Genomic DNA, 24154 nt, shown 5'->3' with positions numbered 1-24154 from the left:
TAAACAAACTAAATAATGCCAATACCTATATGGCACTAATATTGCACACAAAATATGATAAATATATAATTATATATACCCAGATAGAGAAATAGTGAAAAAAATACACTATATTGTATATATAAATAATATAATGAAAAAATAGCAAAAATGCACAAGATAAAAAAAATATAAAAAAATTAATAAAGGTACTAAAAAACAGTGTATGTGGAAAAAACTAATAAACACAAAAATATATAAGAAAAAATGTAAAAAAAAAATCTAAAAAAATATTTATACTGCTAGATATATTGCACAACCCAACTGCCTCCAGCCAGCGACGACATATCTGTTTGAGTCTGTGGGCATACATCTTGAAAGACACTTCCTCATCACAGGCTAAAGTACGGAACTGAGTCCTGTAAGTGTCTGGGGTAACAGCATAATGTTCTAGAATAGTCCGTTTAATCTCCGCATACTCACAGTTCCCCTGAGGGTCCATAGCTCTATAGGCTGCGGCAGCTCCACCCTCTAAGAGCCCCACCAGATGTCGGACTCGGTCCCTTTCTGGGACTTCCATTAATCGACACTGATGCTCAAAGTCCTGGAAGAAGCCCTCAATGTCGCCTGCAGCCTCATTAAAGGGCTTGAAGTCTTTGCGGGACACTCTGGGGAGTTCCCTCATGGTGGGTGCTGGGGTTAGAGTCTGTCTGGAGCTTCTAGCTGCTTCCAAAGCGATCTGCCTCTCCAGCAAGGCCATCTCCTGAGCTCTGTCCTCGGCTCTGTGAATGGCCTCCCTCTCCTCGGTTCTGTGAATGGCCTCCCTCTCCTCGGCTCTGTAAATGGCCTCCCTCTCCCTCTCTTGAGCTCGGTGAAAGGCCTCTTTCTTATAGTCTATGGTGGCCTCTTCTCCCAGCAATGCCAACTCCTCCTCGTACCACATAACCCACTGACTTTTTTGGGTATTTACCTCCGGCTGCAGTCTTTCCTCCATTTGCTGTGAGGATCCTTCCTCAGCGTCATCTTGCAGGCGAACTCTTTCCAAAGCCTCAATAAGCTGCTCCTTGGAGAGTCCCTTAAAACGGACTCCTACTTCACGGGCCTTTGATTGTAGGCTCCCCAAAGTCCAGTTCTTGTACTCTGCGGTGTTGGTTCCCGATGTTGATGGGCCTTTGTCCTCCATTCCTTCTGCTCTGATCCCACTGCTGCCACCAGTTTGTGACGGGGTGTACGGCAGAGCAAGAAGGGGCAACAGGCCAAGGGATGATTCCACAGATTTATTATCAAGAACGCTGGAACAACACATGTAGGTAGAGCTACAGAGTCCACAATTAGTCCAACGGAACAGGTTCGGGGGCACCTCCCGATAATCCTTGTGCCAGGTAACAAAGCAATAGTCCACACTATCTGGAAGAAAGAATAGCAACTTTGAAACTCATCAAAGAGAATGAAGACTTTCTAGACAGAACAGAAGCATCTCTACTGGTCACAGAAGGTGCAAAAAGTGTCAGAGAACCTCCAAAAGCAGATGAGTGGAAGCATGTGACCAAAAGAAGCAAGAAGACCATGGAGAAATCACCAACCACACAACTGAAGAACCGATATCAAATCTTTGTAGAGGATGAAGATGGCACACCTAAGAATGAAGCAATACCAGCAAGCAAAAAAGAAAAGGGCACACAGCAACAAGTGACAGCAAAAAGTACAGCCAAGAAGCAACGAAGAGTGGTGGTGGTGGGAGACTCACTACTGAGAGGCACAGAAGCAGCCATCTGCAGACCGGACATAACTGCAAGAGAAGTATGCTGCCTTCCAGGTGCGATGATCAAGGATGTGACCGATAGGATACCAAAGCTCTTCAGCTCCAAGGACGTCCACCCATTTCTTCTGATACATGTTGGCACCAATGACACGGCAAGGAAGGACCTACCGACAATCTGCAAGGACTTTGAAGAGTTGGGGAAGAAAGTAAAGGAACTGGATGCACAGGTAGTTTTTTCTTCTATCCTTCCAGTAGATGGGCATGGCACCAGGAGATGGAACAGGATCCTTGATGCAAACAACTGGCTAAGACGATGGTGCAGACAACAAGGATTTGGATTCCTGGACCACGGTGTGAATTACTGGTATGATGGACTCCTCGCCAGAGACGGACTACACCTCAACAAACCTGGGAAACACACATTCGCCAGAAGACTCGCTACACTCATCAGGAGGGCGTTAAACTAGAAGAAGAGGGGACGGGAAGAAAAACATTAGACTCGTACAAAGACGACCCAGGAAAACATACTCAGAAGGGAGGTAAGAACATTTCTAAAACAATCCACAGTGAGGAGATTGGAACAAAACAAAATCCTCTAAACTGCATGCTCGCAAACGCCAGAAGCCTGACAAACAAGATGGAAGAACTAGAAGCAGAAATATCTACAGGTAACTTTGACATAGTGGGAATAACCGAGACATGGTTAGATGAAAGCTATGACTGGGCAGTTAACTTACAGGGTTACAGTCTGTTTAGAAAGGATCGTAAAAATCGGAGAGGAGGAGGGGTTTGTCTCTATGTAAAGTCTTGTCTAAAGTCCACTTTAAGGGAGGATATTAGCGAAGGGAATGAAGATGTCGAGTCCATATGGGTTGAAATTCATGGAGGGAAAAATGGTAACAAAATTCTCATTGGGGTCTGTTACAAACCCCCAAATATAACAGAAAGCATGGAAAGTCTACTTCTAAAGCAGATAGATGAAGCTGCAACCCATAATGAGGTCCTGGTTATGGGGGACTTTAACTACCCGGATATTAACTGGGAAACAGAAACCTGTGAAACCCATAAAGGCAACAGGTTTCTGCTAATAACCAAGAAAAATTATCTTTCATAATTGGTGCAGAATCCAACCAGAGGAGCAGCACTTTTAGACCTAATACTATCTAATAGACCTGACAGAATAACAAATCTGCAGGTGGTTGGGCATCTAGGAAATAGCGACCACAATATTGTACAGTTTCACCTGTCTTTCACTAGGGGGACTTGTCAGGGAGTCACAAAAACACTGAACTTTAGGAAGGCAAAGTTTGACCAGCTTAGAGATGCCCTTAATCTGGTAGACTGGGACAATATCCTCAGAAATGAGAATACAGATAATAAATGGGAAATGTTTAAGAACATCCTAAATAGGCAGTGTAAGCGGTTTATACCTTGTGGGAATAAAAGGACTAGAAATAGGAAAAACCCAATGTGGCTAAACAAAGAAGTAAGACAGGCAATTAACAGTAAAAAGAAAGCATTTGCACTACTAAAGCAGGATGGCACCATTGAAGCTCTAAAAAACTATAGGGAGAAAAATACTTTATCTAAAAAACTAATTAAAGCTGCCAAAAAGGAAACAGAGAAGCACATTGCTAAGGAGAGTAAAACTAATCCCAAACTGTTCTTCAACTATATCAATAGTAAAAGAATAAAAACTGAAAATGTAGGCCCCTTAAAAAATAGTGAGGAAAGAATGGTTGTAGATGACGAGGAAAAAGCTAACATATTAAACACCTTCTTCTCCACGGTATTCACGGTGGAAAATGAAATGCTAGGTGAAATCCCAAGAAACAATGAAAACCCTATATTAAGGGTCACCAATCTAACCCAAGAAGAGGTGCGAAACCGGCTAAATAAGATTAAAATAGATAAATCTCCGGGTCCGGATGGCATACACCCACGAGTACTAAGGGAACTAAGTAATGTAATAGATAAACCATTATTTCTTATTTTTAGGGACTCTATAGCGACAGGGTCTGTTCCGCAGGACTGGCGCATAGCAAATGTGGTGCCAATATTCAAAAAGGGCTCTAAAAGTGAACCTGGAAATTATAGGCCAGTAAGTCTAACCTCTATTGTTGGTAAAATATTTGAAGGGTTTCTGAGGGATGTTATTCTGGATTATCTCAATGAGAATAACTGTTTAACTCCATATCAGCATGGGTTTATGAGAAATCGCTCCTGTCAAACCAATCTAATCAATTTTTATGAAGAGGTAAGCTATAGGCTGGACCACGGTGAGTCATTGGACGTGGTATATCTCGATTTTTCCAAAGCGTTTGATACCGTGCCGCACAAGAGGTTGGTACACAAAATGAGAATGCTTGGTCTGGGGGAAAATGTGTGTAAATGGGTTAGTAACTGGCTTAGTGATAGAAAGCAGAGGGTGGTTATAAATGGTATAGTCTCTAACTGGGTCGCTGTGACCAGTGGGGTACCGCAGGGGTCAGTATTGGGACCTGTTCTCTTCAACATATTCATTAATGATCTGGTAGAAGGTTTACACAGTAAAATATCGATATTTGCAGATGATACAAAACTATGTAAAGCAGTTAATACAAGAGAAGATAGTATTCTGCTACAGATGGATCTGGATAAGTTGGAAACTTGGGCTGAAAGGTGGCAGATGAGGTTTAACAATGATAAATGTAAGGTTATACACATGGGAAGAAGGAATCAATGTCACCATTACACACTGAATGGGAAACCACTGGGTAAATCTGACAGGGAGAAGGACTTGGGGATCCTAGTTAATGATAAACTTACCTGGAGCAGCCAGTGCCAGGCAGCAGCTGCCAAGGCAAACAGGATCATGGGGTGCATTAAAAGAGGTCTGGATACACATGATGAGAGCATTATACTGCCTCTGTACAAATCCCTAGTTAGACCGCACATGGAGTACTGTGTCCAGTTTTGGGCACCGGTGCTCAGGAAGGATATAATGGAACTAGAGAGAGTACAAAGGAGGGCAACAAAATTAATAAAGGGGATGGGAGAACTACAATACCCAGATAGATTAGCGAAATTAGGATTATTTAGTCTAGAAAAAAGACGACTGAGGGGCGATCTAATAACCATGTATAAGTATATAAGGGGACAATACAAATATCTCGCTGAGGATCTGTTTATACCAAGGAAGGTGACGGGCACAAGGGGGCATTCTTTGCGTCTGGAGGAGAGAAGGTTTTTCCACCAACATAGAAGAGGATTCTTTACTGTTAGGGCAGTGAGAATCTGGAATTGCTTGCCTGAGGAGGTGGTGATGGCGAACTCAGTCGAGGGGTTCAAGAGAGGCCTGGATGTCTTCCTGGAGCAGAACAATATTGTATCATACAATTATTAGGTTCTGTAGAAGGACGTAGATCTGGGTATTTATTATGATGGAATATAGGCTGAACTGGATGGACAAATGTCTTTTTTCGGCCTTACTAACTATGTTACTATGTTACACGAGTCCAAAGGATCCCAATACAATCCCACGAACGACGAGATATGTCCTCAGCTCAAGCCTCGCCCCGTTCGCTTCCGCAGTCCCAGATGGACATGGGGTCTTGCCTCAGCTAAGAATCTCCACTCCTTCTCCTTCAAGGATCAACTCACATCTGATCTCAAAATAAGAATGGATTGTCTGAGCTCCTGGGATCCGCCCATGAAGGGGGGTAGGGGTCACACCTTCTATTCAATGGTTGGGTCCACCAGAAGATTCTAGACTGGTGGGCTCAGCTTAATCTATGTAGTATGTACATTTGACTAGCCACCTGCTGTGAGGAAGAATGGCTATTCCTCCACTAGTGATGTTGACAAAGCTTAATTACATTAGAGCTTAGGGCTGCAAGTATTGGGGGAAGGAGACATATTGTTACAGGTGAACTCCCAGCACAAGAAAATACATAAATTACAGCTAATAGAAACCAGAGAACAGTTACATACATCAAATGGCATACCACTTTAAACACAGGACAGGGCAAAAGTACAGATCATGACACCTGCATATAATATAAAGTGTACCAATATAAAGTGCAAATGTGCTAATACTATAAATCCACCTGGGTCCCTAAATTGTACAAATTCATGCAAATATTGCTAGATCTAGACGCTGGAAAGTGCAAAAAAACCTGCATATAATATACTATGTGCTACTAATAAAATGCAGATATGCTGTAAGCTAATACTGGGTACCTTATATTGCACAGTGCCACGCTAGAACCCACAATAGAAAGTATTGCAGCAGTAGTAAGATAGGGTAATATAATTAGGGTACTAAAGTGCAGACAGTGCCTAAATAAAACCGCCGCTATTGTACACTAGCAACAGCATAGGTAGCATAAATAAAAATAAGATAGTTAAAAGAGGCTCCACATACCTATAGGTGCTCAGTCCCTACGTACGTTTCGGCTGAATGCCTTCTTCCGCCCACACATATATACCGTATATACTCGAGTATAAGCCGAGATTTTCAGCCCAAATTTTTGGGCTGAAAGTGCCCCTCTCGGCTTATACTCGAGTCACGGTGGGTGGCAGGGTCGGCGGGTGAGGGGGGAGAGGGCGCTGAGGCATACTCACCTAGTCCCGGCGCTCCTGACGTTCCCCCTGCCCGTCCCACGGTCTCCGGGTGCTGCAGCTCTTCCCCTCTTCAGCGGTCACGTGGGACCGCTCATTAAACTCATGAATATGGACTCCACTCCCATAGGGATGGAGCCACATTCATTCCTCTGAGCGGTGCCAGTCACCGCTGACAGGAAGAGCCGCGGCACCCGGGGACAGTGTGACAGGCAGGGGCAGCGGCAGGACTAGGTGAGTATTATATTCACCTGTCCCCGTTCCAGCCGCCGGGCGCCGCTCCATCTTCCCGGTGCCGCTTCATCTTCCCGGCGTCTCTGCGCTCTGACTGTTCAGGTCAGAGGGTGCGATGACGCATATAGTGTGCGCGGCTCCCTCTGCCTGATCAGTCAGTGCGGAGAGACGCCGGGACCGGACGCCGGAACGAGACGCCGGGAGCTGCAATCAAGAGAGGGGAGTATGGCTTTTTTTTTTATTATTATTGCAGCAGCAGCAATGGCACAGATTTATATGGAGCATCTATGGGGCAAAAATGAACGGTGCAGAGCACTATATGGCACACTTATGGGGCAAAAATGAACGGTGCAGAGCACTATATGGCACAGTTATGGGGCAAGAATGAACGGTGCAGAGCACTACATGGCACAGCTATGGGGCAAGAAAATGGTGCAGAGCATTATATGGCACAGTTATGGGGCAAGAATGAACGGTGCAGAGCACTACATGGCACAGCTATGGGGCAAGAAAGAACGGTGCAGAGCATTATATGGCACAGTTATGGGGCAAGAATGAACGGTGCAGAGAACTATATGGCACACCTTTCTATGGTACATCTATGGGGCAATAACGAACGGTGCAGAGCACTATATGGCACAGCTATGGGGCAATAATGAACGGTATGGAGCATCTATTTTTATTTTTGAAATTCACCGGTAGCTGCTGCATTTTCCACCCAAGGCTTATACTCGAGTCAACAAGTTTTCCCAGTTTTTTGTGGCAAAATTAGGGGGGGTCGGCTTATACTCGAGTATATACGGTATATATATTATTAGTTGGGTTGTGCAATATATCTAGCAGTATAAATATTTTTTTATATTTTTTCTTATATATATTTTTGTGTTTATTAGTTTTTTCCACATACACTGTTTTTTAGTACCTTTATTAATTTTTTTATATTTTTTTATCTTGTGCATTTTTGCTATTTTTTCATTATATTAGTTATATATACAATATATTTTTTCACTATTTCTCTATCTGGGTATACATAATTATATATTTATCATATTTTGTGTGCAATATTAGTGCCATATACGTATTGGCATGATTTATTTAGTTTGTTTATATTTGAGGTGTCCTATTATACCACCATAGTGTGTTCTAATTTTATCAGCTTTATTTTTGTATATTATTATTATTTTGTACTTTATACTACCATTAATAAAATTAATTTTATACTGTGTCTTTGTGTTGCACGTTTTGTTTGGGATGATTTAAATTTTACACAGTCACACGTCTGGCCCCCGAGCGCGTCATAGGCTATGTTGTGAGGCGAAATTTTAACCCCGCGCTTTCCAATTCACCAAACAATTTTGCCCCTATCTACATAATGGGGAAAAAGTTAAAGGAAAAGTGTTGGAGGCAAATTGACAACTGCCAGATGTGAACAAGGGGGACTTAAAGAATGAGAGCGATGGCGCCAAGGAGTATATACCGTACAGTTGCTAAGGTGGGGCCCCGACATGGGATACTCACCACACACGGGGATATGAACACACACACAAAATGCGCCACACACTACCACGTGCTTGAACACATATACCACCCTCAGCACACATTTCACCACACATACACCAACCTCGCCACATAAAAGTCGAAACACAAAAGTCACCGCTCAAAACTCGCCACGCGCAAAACTTGCTGCACACAACTAGCTACACTAACCTGTCACATGCAACTCGACACACAAAAAGTCGCTACATGCATGTCGCCACATACAACTTGACACATGAAACTCGCCCTAACACACACAAGTCTGGTATTATCCTTCAAAAATAAAAATCTGATTAATAAGCAGACAAATTACAAGAGCAACAAATGTACCACATAGGAAAGAGGGATTTTTGGTTCTTACCGTAAAATCTCTTTCTTGGAGCCTTCATTGGGGGACACAGGTAACCATGGGTGTATGCTGCTGTCGCTAGGAGGCTGACACTATGCAAATAAAGAAGAAATAACTCCTCCCCGGCAGTATATATCCTCCGACAGGCACCAGGCAACTCAGTTGGTGCAAAAGCAGTATAGTAGGAACAAGTAAAAATTAAACTCAACCTATGTACCAACCCACAACAACGGCACTTTGGCCAACACGGTACAACGTAAAGGGAGGGTGCTGTGTCCCCCAATGAATGCTCCAAGAAAGAGATTTTACGGTAAGAACCAAAAATCCCTCTTTCTTTCTCGCTTCATTGGGGGACACAGGTAACCATGGGACGTCCAAAAGCAGTCCCTAGGGCGGGATATTCTGCAGAAAGAGAGGAGTTAGGTCGGCCAGTGAGAAACCGCCGCCTGCAGTATCTTCCTACCCAGGCTCGCGTCCGCAGAAGCCTGAGTATGCACCTTGTAGAATTTTACAAAGGTGTGAATGGATGAGCACGCTGCGGCCTTGCAAACCTGCGAGGCCGAAGCTTGGTGACGAATTACCCAGGAAGCTCCCACAGCCCGGGTAGAGTGAGCCTTCACTCCCGAAGGAGGCCGTTTGTTTTGGACACGGTATGCCTCCAGAACTGCCGAACGAATCCAACGAGCAATTGTGGACTTGGAGGCGGGGAGCCCCTTTCGACGCCCTTCCGAGACGGTAATCAGAGGGTTGGCCTGACGAAAAGAAGCAGTTCTGGAAAGATAAATCCGGAAAGCCCTGACCACATCCAACTTGTGAAGAGATTTCTCCAAGGGATGAACCGGGGAAGGGCACAAGGAAGGGAGGATGATGTCCTCATTGATGTGAAATGCCGAAACTACCATTGGTAGAAAGGAAGGAACCGGTCGAAGAACCACCTTGTCCTGGTGCAGCATTAGAAAGGGAGAACGACAAGACAATGCTGCCAGTTCAGATACACTCCTAATCGAGGTGATGGCGACCAAGAAGGCCACTTTCCATGATAGAAGCGAAAAAGAGATGTCTCGAATCAGTTCAAAAGGCGAACACTGGAGAGCGTCAAACACGAGGTTGAGGTCCCAAGGCTCGATAGGAGGATGATAAGGGGATATATGAGCGACCCCTTGGATAAAGGTCCTCACCTGTGGAAGAGTGGCCAGGTCTCTTTGAAAAAGGATGGACAGAGCGGAAATCTGACCCTCCAAGGTGCTCAAGGAAAGTCCCGAATCAAGACCCGCTTGAAGGAAACCGAGAAGGGATGGAAGGGAAAAGGTCATAGGAAACAGACTGTTGTCCTCACACCATCGGAAAAAGGCCTTCCAACATCTGTGGTAGATACGCGAGAAAGCCGGTTTTCTTGCTTTTATCAAAGTCTGGATGACGCTGTGAGAAAAGCCAGCGTCCTTCAGGACCGCGGCCTCAACGGCCATACCATTAAATTCAGAGACTGAGAATTCGGGTGGAAGAGGAGCCCCTGTGAAAGAAGATCCGGACGATCCGGTAGTCTCAATGGAACGTCCGATAGCATGTTCACTAGTCCCGCATACCAGGCCCTGCGAGGCCAATCTGGAGCTACCAAGAGTACAGGGACCCCTTCTGCCTTGATCTTTTTTACGACCCTTGGGATCAAGGGGAGGGGTGGGAACAGGTAAGGCATCTGGAACTGGGCCCACGAGATCATGAGAGTGTCGCATCCGACGGCCATCGGATCCCAAGATCTGGAAACGTACTGGGGGACCTTGTGGTTTGCCCAGGAAGCCATTAAGTCGACGTCTGGAACGCCCCACCTCTGACAAATCTGGTTGAAGATTGAGGGGAGGAGAGACCACTCGTTCGCCATGAGGCCTTGGCAACTGAGGAAGTCGGCTTCCTAATTGTCCACCCCTGGGATGTGGACGGCTGATATAGAGGGAACGTGGTTCTCCGCCCAGTGCAGAATTTTTGCCACTTCCGTCATGACCTGTCTGCTGCGAGTCCCTCCCTGATGGTTTATGTAAGCCACGGCTGTGGCGTTGTCCGACTGGATGCAGGCCGGCTTTCCCGAAAGGAGGGACTGCCAGCGGACGAGGGCTAGAAAGATGGCTCTGATTTCCAAGAAGTTGATAGGAAGACGTGCCTTTTGAGCAGTCCAGCGGCCCTGGGCCGTGAGGTGGAGAAAGACCGCTCCCCATCCCTGGAGGCTGGCGTCAGTGGTGATGACCTGCCAGCGGAGGGGAACAAATTACCTCCCACACAGAATGGATGTGGATAGGGTCCACCAAGTGAGAGACTGCTTTACCTTGGGAGGGAGGCGAAGCGGGCGGTCCAGGGAAAGTGGGTTCCTGTCCCAGACAGCCAGAAGGGCCAGATGGAGGGGGCGAGAGTGGAACTGAGCATAGGGAACCGCTTCCATGGAAGCGACCATTTTCCCCAGAACCCTCATGGCGAGGCGGAGAGGCAGAGGGGTTCGGGCCCTTTAGTGCTCTGACACCCCGACGAAGAGAAAGGAACTTCACCTTGGGGAGGAAGACCTGAGCCTGAGAGGTGTTGAATTCCACGCCCAGGAACTCCAGACGTTGGGTTGGAATCAAGGAGGACTTCTGATAGTTGATTATCCAGCCGAGGCGAATAAGCGTGTCCAGAGTAAGCTGGAGGCTCTGGCTGCAATCCCGACGAGACGAACCCTTGATCAGGAGATTGTCGAGGTATGGGATTACTGGAATCCTTTTTGAACGCAGAATGGCCATGACCGCTGCCATGACCTTCGTAAAGACCCTGGGAGCAGACGCCAAACCGAAAGGGAGAGCCGTGAACTGATAATGATGTTCTTGGATCGCGAAACGGAGGAACCTCTGATGCTGTACGCAAATCGGGATGTGTAGGTATGCATCCCGAATGCCAATGGAACACAGAAATTCTTTCGGTTCCATGGAAGCGATCACCGAGCCCAGTGATTCCATTTTGAAGTGTCAAATTAGGAGATGGCGGTTTAACTGCTTGAGATCCAAAATTGGGCGGAGAGAGCCGTCCTTTTTTGGAACCACGAACAGGTTTGAGTAAAAACCCGAAAACCGCTCGTGATAAGGGACCAGAACTATAACTCCTGAAGCGAGGAGGGAATCGACGGCCTGGAAAGCCCTGGGTGATGAGAGGACTGTTTGGGAGGATGAGAGAGAAAGAAACGTCTTCCTGGGGGCGAAGAAAATTCTATCTTGTAGGCTGAGGTGACGATCTCCCTGACCCAGGCGTCGTCGACTACCAATAGCCAAACCTCCGAGAACAGAAGAAGCCGGCCTCCCACCCTGGAAGGATTTCCAGGTGGGGGCGACCAGTCATTTATTAGAATATCTGTGGCCTCGAGGTCCGGAAGGATTTGAGGAGCAGCTCTTAGTTCTCCAGTGCGGGGGAGGCCTGAAGGAAGGTTTCCTCCGTTCTCCATGGGCGGAAAACTGGTCCTGACAAGCGGGGTTTCCTGAGGAGGTAAAGGACCGTAAGGGATGAAAGGACTGGGGGCCATTCTTATTGAAGGGGCGTCTAAGCTTGGACTGAGGTAAGGAGGTACTCTTACCACCCGCAGCGTCCAAGATCATTTGATCCAGCTGTGTGCCGCAGAGTCTGGAGCCCTGGAAGGGCAGGCCAGTGAGGGATTTTTTAGAAGCGGGATTGCTTTCCACGCTTTAAGCCAAAGAACTCGGCGAATGGCCACAATGTTACTGTTAGCCCTCGCCGATCAAGCAGCTGCATCCAGGGAGGCATTCATGAGGTATTTACCCGCAAGAGAAATCTGATCCACCAAATCAGACAGTTCCTCAGCAGGAGCGCAGGCCAAAATGCCTCTGCGCAGGGTCTTGGCCCAGGCTGATACAGCTTTTGCTACCCATGAAGAGGCGAAACTAGGACAGAGAGAGGCTCCAGAAGCCTCAAATGCCGATTTGGATAATGCCTCGATTTGTCTGTCCGTGGGATCCTTAAGAGATGCCGCGTCCGGAATAGACAAAACAGTCTGAGGATAATCTTGACACAGGCGGGTCGACCTTAGGAGACTCGGACCATTTGCTAACAAGGTCTGAGTGAAAAGGGTATAAAACGTGCAGCCGTTTCCTTCCAGGGAAACGTTTTCCAGGGTTTTCCCAGTGTCTAGACGTAGTGTTGTCAAACTCCTTGTGATTGGGAAAAACTCTTAAGGGACGTTTAAATGAAACAGACGTCCTGAGAGGTTGTCTCTTCCTTCTTAAGCTCAAGCGTCTGAATAATAGCCGAAATAAGGCTATCAACCATATCCTGTGTTCCGGAAGTCTGATCTGCATCCAAATCAGATTCCAACTGATAGGCTACGTCAGTCCCGACGTCCGCCTGCGAGGAGGGGGAACGGGCAGATAGGGGTATGCCGGCGTGATTCGTGAACTGGAAGAGGATCTAGACAGGGTCCTCTTTCTGTATCTTTTTTTGGCCTGCCTCTGTGAGACCTAGGAGCTTACCGAGGGACAGACATGATGGAAGGAATGCAGGACGAGCAGAAAGGAGATGGCCGACTGGAAGCCCACTTTTTCTTACAGGGAGCGCAGGTGTAGTGGATGACCGTAGTGGTATAGCCGGGTGCGGGGTTGGACATAGGTAGAGGTAGAACCACTTGCTGCAGGTGCAGAGACAATAGTGCAGGGAGGAGTACAGCCAGAGAAAGAAGCAGCGCAAGCCTACCAAAACCCAGCGACAGCGGCAGTTGCGGGAGATTGTGTCTCCCAGGGATCCTAGGGCCCCACGCGACGCGATGGAGACCAGGCAGAAGGAGGAAGTCGGCTTCTCTCAGCACGGGAAGAAACGCGCTGGAAGTGGGCGTGTCCAGGCGCATAAGGGAGAGAGAAAAAGAGCTTCCCAAGAGAAAAGACGCCCACAGTCGGCGCTGGACCCCGGGGAAGGCGTGCCCGCGGGGACGCAGGGCAAAGATGCTGGGGCGTGGCCAGCCGGGCGCCAAAGAAAGAAGAACGGCGCGCACGCCTGAAAGATGGGCAGTGCCAGAAAAGAAGAGCCGAAAGGCGCGCGCTGGTAAACAAAAAAACGGCGTGATGATTCAAATAAAAAGGCGCCCGTTGCCTCAGGATCCCCTGCTGTCCCTAATAAATGAACGCTAGAGCCGCGGCGATTACTGCAAGGAGGAACGCTGCGGGAGAAATACGCTAAGTGCTCCGAGGAGAGTGTGCATTGCTTACATCTAGGGCAGCGGGGGGGGGGGGGGATTGGGAAAGACAAACGGATCTGAAGTTCTGCTACCTGGTAGTCGAGGATCGCGTCAGGAGCCTCTGGCTAGTAAGAAGGGTCCTGGAAGTAAAAATCCTCCGTCTTCCTCTCGGCCCTCTCCGAGGAGAGGGATGGGGGGGGGGGGGGGGACAGGGCAAGGACTGGCCACCAGGATAGTCACCCTGATACACCCGAAGGGTGACAGGGGACGAAGTCCTGCCCAGCGGGTCCAAGAGGGTGCGATGTGGGTGATACCACACTGCTCTCTCGGTCGCTTAATGTGGGGAAAACAGGGTGAGAGAACTGCACCCTGTTACCCTGAAGAAAGCATCTGAAAAAGAAAGGGAAATGATTAACAACACACAACAAATCCCTGTAAAATAAATGCGGATCTGGTGTTAGATCCAGGTCCGCCTCCTACAGACACTAAGTAAAAACTGAGTTGCCTGGTGCCTGTCGGAGGATATATACTGCCGGGGAGGAGTTACTTCTTTTTTATTTGCATAGTGTCAGCCTCCTAGCGACAGCAGCATACACCGATGGTTACCTGTGTCCCCCAATGAAGCGAGAAAGAAATACGGCAGCTGTCAGTCATATGACCTGTCTATTATGTGTATGTGTGAGCTAATATATACTGCCAGGGGGGAGGGCTTCCTGTTGGCTGGGGATTTATCAGGCAGCCAATTTAGCTTACAAATACGGAGGTAAAAATACTGACCAAATAACGTGTGAACGAGGTCTAATACAGGAGGAGATGACATACAGATATATACTATATACAGGAGAGATGACACAGATATATACTATATACAGGAGGGATGACACAGGTATATACTATATACAGGGGAGGTGACAACACAGATATATACTATATACAGGAGGGATGACACAGGTATATACTATATACAGGAGATGACTTACAGGTATATACTATATACAGGAGGGATGACCCGTATATACTATATACAGGAGCAATGACATACATGTACATACTATATACAGGGGAGATGACATACAGGTATATACTATATACAGGAGGAGATGACACAGGTATATACAATATACAGGAGATGACATACAGGTATATATTACATACAGGAGGAGATGACACACTGGTATATACTATATACAGGAGGAGAGGACATACAGGTATATACTATATACAGGAGATGACAGGTATATACTATATACAGGAGGAGATGACACAGGTATATACTATATACAGGAGGAGATGACAGGTATATACTATATACAGGAGATTACATACAGGTACATACTATATACAGGGGAGATGACACACGTATATACTATATACAGGAGGAGATGACATACAGGTATATACTTTATAAAAGAGATGACACATAGGTATAAAGAGGAGGAGATGACATACAGCAGGTATATACTATATACAGGGGAGAGGACATACAGGTATATACTATATACAAGAGATGACATACAGATATATGCTATATATAGGAGATGACATACAGGTATACACTATATACAGGAGATGACATACAGCAGGTATATACTATTTACAGGGGAGAGGACATACAGGTATATACTATATACAGGAGATGACATAAAGGTGTATACTATATATAAGGGAGATGACAAACATGTATACACTGAGGGGAAAATTAGAGGTGTGAGGTGAAAATGAAAAGGTGTGAGTGCAAAATGAGAGGACTGAGGGAAAATAGTGGAGTGATTGGAAAATGACAGATGTGAGGTTGAAATGACAAGTGTTAGGGGGGAATGAGAGGAGTGAGGAGGGAATGAGAGGAGTGAGGGGGAAAATGAGAGGTTTGAGGGGGGGGGAAATGAAATATGTGAGAGGGAAAATGAGAGGCATGATGGGAAAATAAGAGAAGTGAGGTGCTATAACTAACCACAGATATTTATTACGCCCAGGCAACGCCGGGCTCTTCAGCTAGTATATACATATTTCTCCAAGATGTCGTAATGTTTACATCAAAAAGAGGAAGCCTGTAATACTATGACGGATCCTTTCTAAATATGGTTTACATGAATTTAATAGCTTACCCATAAGAGTGATTAGCTTATTTTTGAGTTGAGTGTCAAGCCTGGCAATCATCATTTCGACAGCGTTACGGATTTCTCGAACCCGCTCATCCTTTGCACTTCGGACAGCTTCAACATTTCGCTCCTACCACAAAGAAATATTAGTCCCAAAAATTGCACATCTGCAACAATATGGATCTCTAACAATACATTCGAGATACTTGCTGTAGCATTTAGTTTTGTAAAATAGACTTTTTTTGTGGACTATCACCATTATGCAATTATCTCTTAAAGCATAGAGCAACGTAAACTCATGCTATCACTAATTAGAAGAATTCACCTAATGAAACAGTGGATATAAAATAGCTACAAACCTTAAAATAGCAGGTTTTGGTCATGTAAAAAATAAAATCATACAGAGAATAATTATTTCAGAAGTTTTCACACATTTAATGTCCTCACCAATGTCCAATAATACTGGCACTTCCAATACACTATAAACAACACCTGGTTGCCCAAGGGGTAACCATAACGAAGAGATCCAGAGCAATATACAAAAAGGCTTTATTGGAAATAAAATAACATGCTAAAAAGTAGCCCAAGCACCCTAACATAAGGTGGAGGCTATGTGCAGTACATCATTAAACATGGTAGTGGTATTATAACAACATATTTGGTTCCGTAACTAGCTGCATGCTTAGGCAGCTAGTTACGGAACCAAATATGTTGTTATAATACCACTACCATGCTTAATGATGTACTGCACATAGCCTCCACCTTATGTTAGGGTGCTTGGGCTACTTTTTAGCATGTTATTTTATTTCCAATAAAGCCTTTTTGTATATTGCTCTGGATCTCTTCGTTATGGTTACCCTTTGGGCAACCAGGTGTTGTTTATAACACATTTAATGTCACCTATAATCTGTACAATTGAATTGTAGAAAAATTATTTTTGGGTGTTAAAATAAAATTAATAACGTCACCGCTGTGCTCTGCTTTACGGCCGGCCGGCGCTGACACAGTGCAGGGAAGCTGATGCCGGGGGACAGACACCGGAATGGGAGTATGTAGTGTTTTTTTTTTTTTTTTTTACTTTTACAATGGTAACTAGGGTAAACATCGGGTTACTAAGCGCAGCCATGCGCTTAGTAACCTGATGTTTTCCCTGGTTACCAGTGAAGACATTGCTGGATCGGCGTCACACACGTCAGCATTCCTAGCGACCAATGATCTCCCAGCAGGGGCCTGATCGTTGGTCGCTGTCACGCATAACGATTTCGTTAACGATATCGTTGCTACGTCACAAAAAGCAACGATATCGTTAACGAAATCGTTATGTGTGAAGGCACCTTAACATATTGATGAATTATCTTGAGAAGATAACTGTTGTACTCTGTAGTAGATGCTAAAAAACGTACAGAGCTGCGATGTTATCTATGTGCACTGTGTGTGTCCAACCGCTGCCAGGGAAGATTTCAGCTGATCAGTGAGAGTGACAAGTGTTCAACCCTTTACTGTTCTGTTATTCATGACCCATCATAGGGATAAGTTATACATTTTTGGCCCTTTTATGAGAAAATTAAAATTTCATGAAAAGCTCAGACATACAGAAAGTGAACGGAGGGCCACAGTTGAGCTTCCTCGGTTAGACAGCAGAATGCAATGGTCAGATAAGCCAGCATGCTTACATATATTACTCCAGTTTTAATGCTTACAAGCGATGTAGAAATACTTGGCACTCATAGGTGTATTCAAGAACTTATTTATTGAATGAAGAAATTCCAGAAGATTAAGAGACGTTTCGGTCAATACCTGACCTTCATCAGTCATCTGGATAAAGGAGAATTGTGTGGCAACGTGCTGTGTGAGTCTTCAGTGTCCACTACTAAGACAGGAAGCACTTCTGTAGTGGACACTGCAGAATCTCACACAGATCTCCTCTATCCAGATGACGGATGAAGGTCAGGTGTTGACCGAAACGTTTCTTAATTTTCTGGAATTTCTACATTCAATAAATATTTCTTGAATACACTTATATGAGTGCCAAGTATTTCTACATCACAGCTGACCGATTTGGTCATCCTAATTGTGCACCACCAGAATTCCAGAAGTGCCGTGTTTTCCCGAATTACTTTAATGCTTACAAGGACCGGTGTGTGTTCATACAATTTTCTTACAAGCTTTTGATCTATGCAGACATAATCAAATTTCTTACCACTTCTTGAACAAGACTAATTAATTCCATTAGTCGCCGTCGAAGCTTGGCCACCTCTTCATTAACTTTTGTAACATGTTGTTCATAAATTTCTGCCAGTGGCTTAAAAGTGTGTCCGCCATGCTGGAATAAAACAAAATACTCACATTAGTAATGTTATACAATCACAGGAGAATGTGCAGAATTTTAATTACTCATTTTTCTTTCACTTCTTTATATCCTTCTAAAATGCGGGAAAATTGAGGGAATATGGGTAAATTATGCCCCTACCGTAGTTCTCAACACTTCCAAAAATCACAGATTGTTGCCCAAATAAATTTGCTCTTTAGGCATCCATTAGACACATTACTCTTGCAGCAATTTATTTTCTTACTGTACGATAACTTACTTAGAATGAAATTTGGGATTTAATGTTTCATTTTGCCCATGAAACTTATTATGTCGAGACTATATCTCACAGCCAGGTCAGGGCTGCACCTAAAAGATGGCCATAATGGTAACCCAAGTGGTAGAGTGTTTGCAGGTCTACATTGTTTAGTCCCACCAAAGAACCAACTGGATAGGCATCAGTCCTTACTACGCCTGTCTTATAAGGGGTTATCAGGTCAGTAATTATTTTGGGTGTGTGGAGTGCTGTTTCTACATGGTGTCACTTATCTCTGTTATAGGTATATATACATTGAATGGGCAGATATGTTTTGGTTAGCCAAGTAGGGGCTTGGCTAAAATATTCCTCACCATGCCTTGTGAAAGTGACCTGGGCGCGAGGTGGCCATGATCTGTTGCTTTGTATCTGTTCCTACATCCATTTCCTTGTCCAATGATTGTTGTAAATTCAATCGGTGGTGCCAGAGGTTCTGATGGGTTTATTGCTACCTGGCTTGACACATTCTGCCCTAATGGGAAGCTAAGGAAAAGAAGGCCCAAGGAACATACACACAATAAATCTTGCATGATCTGATGGTAATCGAACCCAAGGATGAGAAAACATAAGAGATATATTATATAAAAAGACAGACAGGACAAAGTGTACAGGCTCCATAGAAGGCACGGCTCTGTGCAGGAGCTCAGCGTTCCTGCCTGTGTGTATGGTGTTTTGAGTGATGGGGAGGAGGGACTCAGACCAACAATTTGCAAGATATGTAACGTGGGGAAAAGTTACAAATAAAACAAAATAAAATAAAATCAGACATTGTGAATCTAAACTAAAAGCCTGTTTAATCAGATAAAGAGGAACTGCCACTGAGTATAAAGAAGATTATGTATTCTAGACTTCTATTGATCGTGCCACAGTAAGATACATTAGCTGAACAGAAAGAAAGCCATTTTAATTAGTTGTGTTTCATCATTTCTGATTAAACTATTGCTCATACGAGTGTTAAGTCAAGCAGACCCATAGTAATACAGAAAAAAGCTCAAAGTCGGTCCATTTAATGTCTACCCTGCTAGATCTTTCCTGGCAAACCCATACAACCGGACTGCTGGGTGTTGGATTAGGTAAAACTGGCAAACTAGTGGTCTCGGAGAAAATCCCTTTCAAAATGCAGATAAATAAGCAACCAAAGCCATCACTCCCATGGTTTAGCACACAGGATTTGCGGACTTGGGGCTGGGGATGTGGGAAAGAGTATTGGGAAGTCACAAGCATGGCCCATGGTCCCCCTTACGAAATTAATATACTATATGTACCAAGACAAATCTGGTCTTATTATTTATGTAATGTAGTGAAAGTATGCCAAAATATTTAGCGATCAATGGCTTCCCCGTGTTCTGGGTTGCGAGACTGCTTCTCTTCTTTTTCAGCCTATATATGGGCCATAGTGTGCGGTGGTGTCATTTGCTTCAATGTAAGCCTATGGAGCCCCAAAAGGATTGTCTATAAACTTACACTGAGAAAGGAACTTGCGGTCCACACATAAACCAGTGTGATCCCAGGAGTCAGAATTTAAGTCACGTTACCTAAAAGAAGACTGGAGCGGAGCTGGGAAAATGGGAAGATGGCAGTCAGTAGGTATAATAACGGAGCAAAGCTACATAGACAGGATCAGGAGTAGATAAAAAAAATATTGTTGGAAGAGCTTCTTTAATATGCCATAATGGGGCATAAGCACAGGGGTGGTCTTCAGAAGTCTAAAGGTCAGCATTGGCTCAGTTTTTACAAAAGAAAGTGTAGGGGCAAACACAGTAGCCTTGGGTTCAAATCCCACCAAGGACAAATACCTGCAAGGAGTTTGTATGGGTTTCCTCCTGGTATTCATTGGGAACAGCAATGATAATGTATATAAAGCGCTGCACAGTATGACAGCACTATACAAGCAAAGCATAATAATAATAATAATAATAATAATAATAATAATAGGCTGCTCCAACTCACCATTCCTCCCCAGAGGGCACATTGATGGCAGATGCAAATTTTACATGTCCAACAAAATACGCTGAGCTTTTCGTGATGATTTTCACATCTTTTAAACAAAATAAAAGAAATAGTGAGAAACACAGACAGGAAGATGTAAAATGTTGAGTTACATGTTTCATGTAATTTCAATGAAAAATCATTTAATTTTAGTTTTTTTTTACCTCTTCTCGACATCTAATTGGGTCTAATGAGGTCCTAACGGACTACGTAAAAAAGTAGTCACATCCAAATATAAATTTTCCTTCCTATCCTTTCTAAATTTCTTGTACGTAAAAGGTTGTATTGCTTTTTAGATCCAATATATTATAGTATTTAGGGTATGTGCACACGTTGCGGATTTTCTGCAGATCCGCAGCGTTTTGAGGTGCAGAAACGCTGCAGATCCGCAATTTACAGTACAATGTAAATCAATAAAAAAAAAATGTTGTGCACACTTTGCGGAAAATCCGCTGCGGAAACGCTGCGGTTTAAAAGAAGTACCTTGTCACTTCTTTTTTGTGAATCTGCAGCGTTTTTGTACCATTATAGAAAACCACAGGGGTAAAAACCGCAGCAAATCCGCAAGAAAACCGCAGCAAAAACGCACAAAAAACGCTGCGGAACCACAGGTGCGTTTTCTGCCAGGAGAGGCAGAATCCGCACCAGAAATTCCTAAGCCTAATCCGCAACGTGTGCACATAGCCTTAGATTATGTTACCCCTTAGTTAAAAATCTGTATCATATTCCAGCACTGCATTCATCAATATTCCAGAAAGATTACTGGCATGTCTATCACTTCCTTCACAAAAAGTTTTTCCCACAGGAAATGAAAGCACAGTTGTTGTAAAATCTAGAATGGCCAGAATGTAAATCGCTTGAGCCGTATTTGTGCAGACGTCGAGCAAGTGAGGAATGCTGAGAGACGTGAGTGCTAAAGTCTGCAGAATTAACAATGCAGCTCTGGAGTACAGCACAGGCCATAACCTAGAAACTTCAAAAAAAGAAATCATAAAGCAAAACAAGTAGTGAGCAAATGTATTAGACTTATGTGCAACCCCAATTGGAAACAAAAAAATGTTGAGCTTTGGTGGAGAAAGTAAAGAAAACAAGAATGCAATGATTTGGAAATTAATTATAGCAATATTTTTTATCCACAACAGAGCATAAAACACTTATCAGAAGTAGTCAAGAGACAGTTATCCCATTTCATTTTTTTAAAATTACCTACATTTAGACATTCATGGCAGCAACACATCTCAAAATAGTTGGGACAAGGTTAAATAGATGTCCATTACTAGGACAACCCTTTCTGCATCCCAATTTTTACCCCCAATAAAATAGATAATTATTTTACTGGGGTGTGAGGGGCGAGTAGTCTGAGTAATGGACATTCCCTTCAGCGTTGTTCCAACTTTTTTGATGTGTTGCTGACACAAAGTTTCTAAATTAATTTTTTTTCAAATGAAGTGGAATACTCAATTCTGGTGCCTGCGCGGTTTCATTATGTCAAGGCATCGCTGCAGCCAATCAGCGGTGGCTTCACTCGCCTCTCCTTTGTTTGAATCAAGACATCTGGAGGATATGAGAGGAGCCGCAGCTCCCACTACCTCTGGAGGGCAATTACGTTTGGAGGAAAGGAAAGTGAAGCCAGTGCTGATTGTCCACAGGGATCGTAATGCGTGCCGACACAACTGTAACGGCGCCTGCACCAGAGGTGAGCAGAAGTGGTATTATTTTACCTGCAGGAAACATAGGGATTCAGAAGGGCTGGAAACGTAAGCAGTATTAACCCCTTTACCCCCAAGGGTGGTTTGCACGTTAATGACCGGGCCAATTTTTACAATTCTGACCACTGTCCCTTTGTGAGGTTATAACTCTGGAACGCTTCAACGGATCCCAGTGATTCTGACATTGTTTTCTCGTGACATATTGTACTTCATGACAATGGTAAAAATTCTTTGATAGTACCTGCGTTTATTTGTGAAAAAAACGGAAATTTGGCGAAAATTATGAAAATTTCGCAATTTTCCAACTTTGAATTTTTATGCAATTAAATCACAGAGATATGTCACACAAAATACTTAATAAGTAACATTTCCCACATGTCTACTTTACATCAGCACAATTTTGGAACCAAAATTTTTTTTTGTTAGGGAGTTATAAGGGTTAAAAGTTGACCAGCAATTTCTCATTTTTACAACACCATTTTATTTTAGGGACCACATCTCATTTGAAGTCATTTTGAGGGGTCTATATGATAGAAAATACCCAAGTGTGACACCATTCTAAAAACTACACCCCTCAAGGTGCTCAAAACCATATTCAAGAAGTTTATTAACCCTTCTGGTGCTTCACAGGAATTTTTTGAATGTTTAAATAAAAATGAACATTTAACTTTTTTTCCCAAAAAATTTAATTCAGCTCCAATTTGTTTTATTTTACCAAGGGTAACAGGAGAAAATGGACCCCAAACATTGTTGTACAATTTGTCCTGAATACGCCAATACCCCACATGTGGGGGTAAACCACTGTTTGGGCGCATGGCAGAGCTCGGAAGCGAAGGAGCGCCATTTGACTTTTCAATGCAAAATTGACTGTAATCGAGATGGGACGCCATGTTTCGTTTGGAGAGCCCCTGATGTACCTAAACATTGAAACCCCCCACAAGTGACACCATTTTGGAAAGTAGACGCCCTAAGGAACTTATCTAGAGGTGTGGTGAGCACTTTGACCCACCAAGTGCTTCACAGAAGTTTATAATGTAGAACCGTAAAAATAAAAAATCATATTTTTTCACAAAAATTATCTTTTCGCCCACAATTTTTTATTTTCCCAAGGGTAAGAGAAGAAATTGGACCCCAAAAGTTGTTGTACAATTTGTCCTGAGTACGCCGATACCCCATATCTGCGGGTAAACCACTGTTTGGGCGGATGGGAGAGCTCGGAAGGGAAGGAGCGCCGTTTGACTTTTCAATGCAAAATTGACAGGAATTGAGATGGGACGCCATGTTGCGTTTGGAGAGCCAGTGATGTGCCTAAACATTGAAACCCCCCACAAGTGACACCATTTTGGAAAGTAGACCCCCTAAGGAACTTATCTAGAGGTGTGGTGAGCACTTTGACCCACCAAGTGCTTCACAGAAGTTTATAATGCAGAGCCGTAAAAATAAAACAAAAAATTTTTCCCACAAAAATTATTTTTTTAGCCCCCAGTTTTGTATTTTCCCGAGGGTAACAGGAGAAAGTGGACCCCAAAATTTGTTGCCCAATTTGTCCTGAGTGCGATGATACACCATATGTGGGGGGAACCACTGTTTGGGCGCATAGGAGAGTTCGGAAGGGAAGGAGTGCAATTTGAATGCAGACTTAGATGGAATGGTCTGCAGGTGTCACATTGCATTTGCAGAGCCCCTAATGTACCTAAACAGTAGAAACCCCCCACAAGTGACACCATTTTGGAAAATAGACCCCCTAAGGAACTTATCTACATGTGTCGTGAGCGCTTTGACCCACCAAGGGCTTCACAGAAGTTTATAATGGAGAGCCGTAAAAATAAAACAAAAATTTTTTCCCACAAAAATTCTTTTTTAGCCCCCAGTTTTGTATTTTCCCGAGGGTAAGAGAAGAAATTTGACCCCAAAAGTTGTTGTCCAATTTGTCCCCCCATGGAACTTATCTATATGTGTTGTGAGAACTTTGAACCCCCAAGTGTTTCACTACAGTTTATAACGCAGAGCCGTGAAAATAAAAAATCTTTTTTTTTCCCACAAAAATTATTTTTTACCCAGTTTTGTATTTTCCCAAGGG

The 24154-nt window shown here is 44.0% G+C and overlaps 1 protein-coding gene across 4 annotated transcripts in view; it reads right to left on the bottom strand.

Annotated features, from left to right (window-relative positions):
- Window positions 1-24154, bottom strand: part of TRIM37 (tripartite motif containing 37) — a 218767-nt gene that overhangs the window by 155575 nt on the left and 39038 nt on the right. For all 4 annotated transcript variants that reach the window (XM_069757342.1, XM_069757340.1, XM_069757341.1 and 1 more), the window contains exons 5-7: window positions 20327-20414; window positions 17953-18075; window positions 15759-15882 (exon numbers count right to left, since the gene is read on the bottom strand). In XM_069757342.1, the coding sequence (XP_069613443.1) occupies window positions 15759-15882; window positions 17953-18075; window positions 20327-20414 (335 nt within the window). The remainder of the gene's footprint in view (window positions 1-15758; window positions 15883-17952; window positions 18076-20326; window positions 20415-24154) is intronic.

This window comes from Ranitomeya imitator, chromosome 3, assembly GCF_032444005.1.
Source record: "Ranitomeya imitator isolate aRanImi1 chromosome 3, aRanImi1.pri, whole genome shotgun sequence".
NCBI classification, from domain to species: Eukaryota; Metazoa; Chordata; class Amphibia; order Anura; family Dendrobatidae; genus Ranitomeya; species Ranitomeya imitator.
The sequence above is the reverse complement of the archived record's forward strand: the minus strand, read 5'-3'. Positions and strand labels throughout refer to the sequence as shown.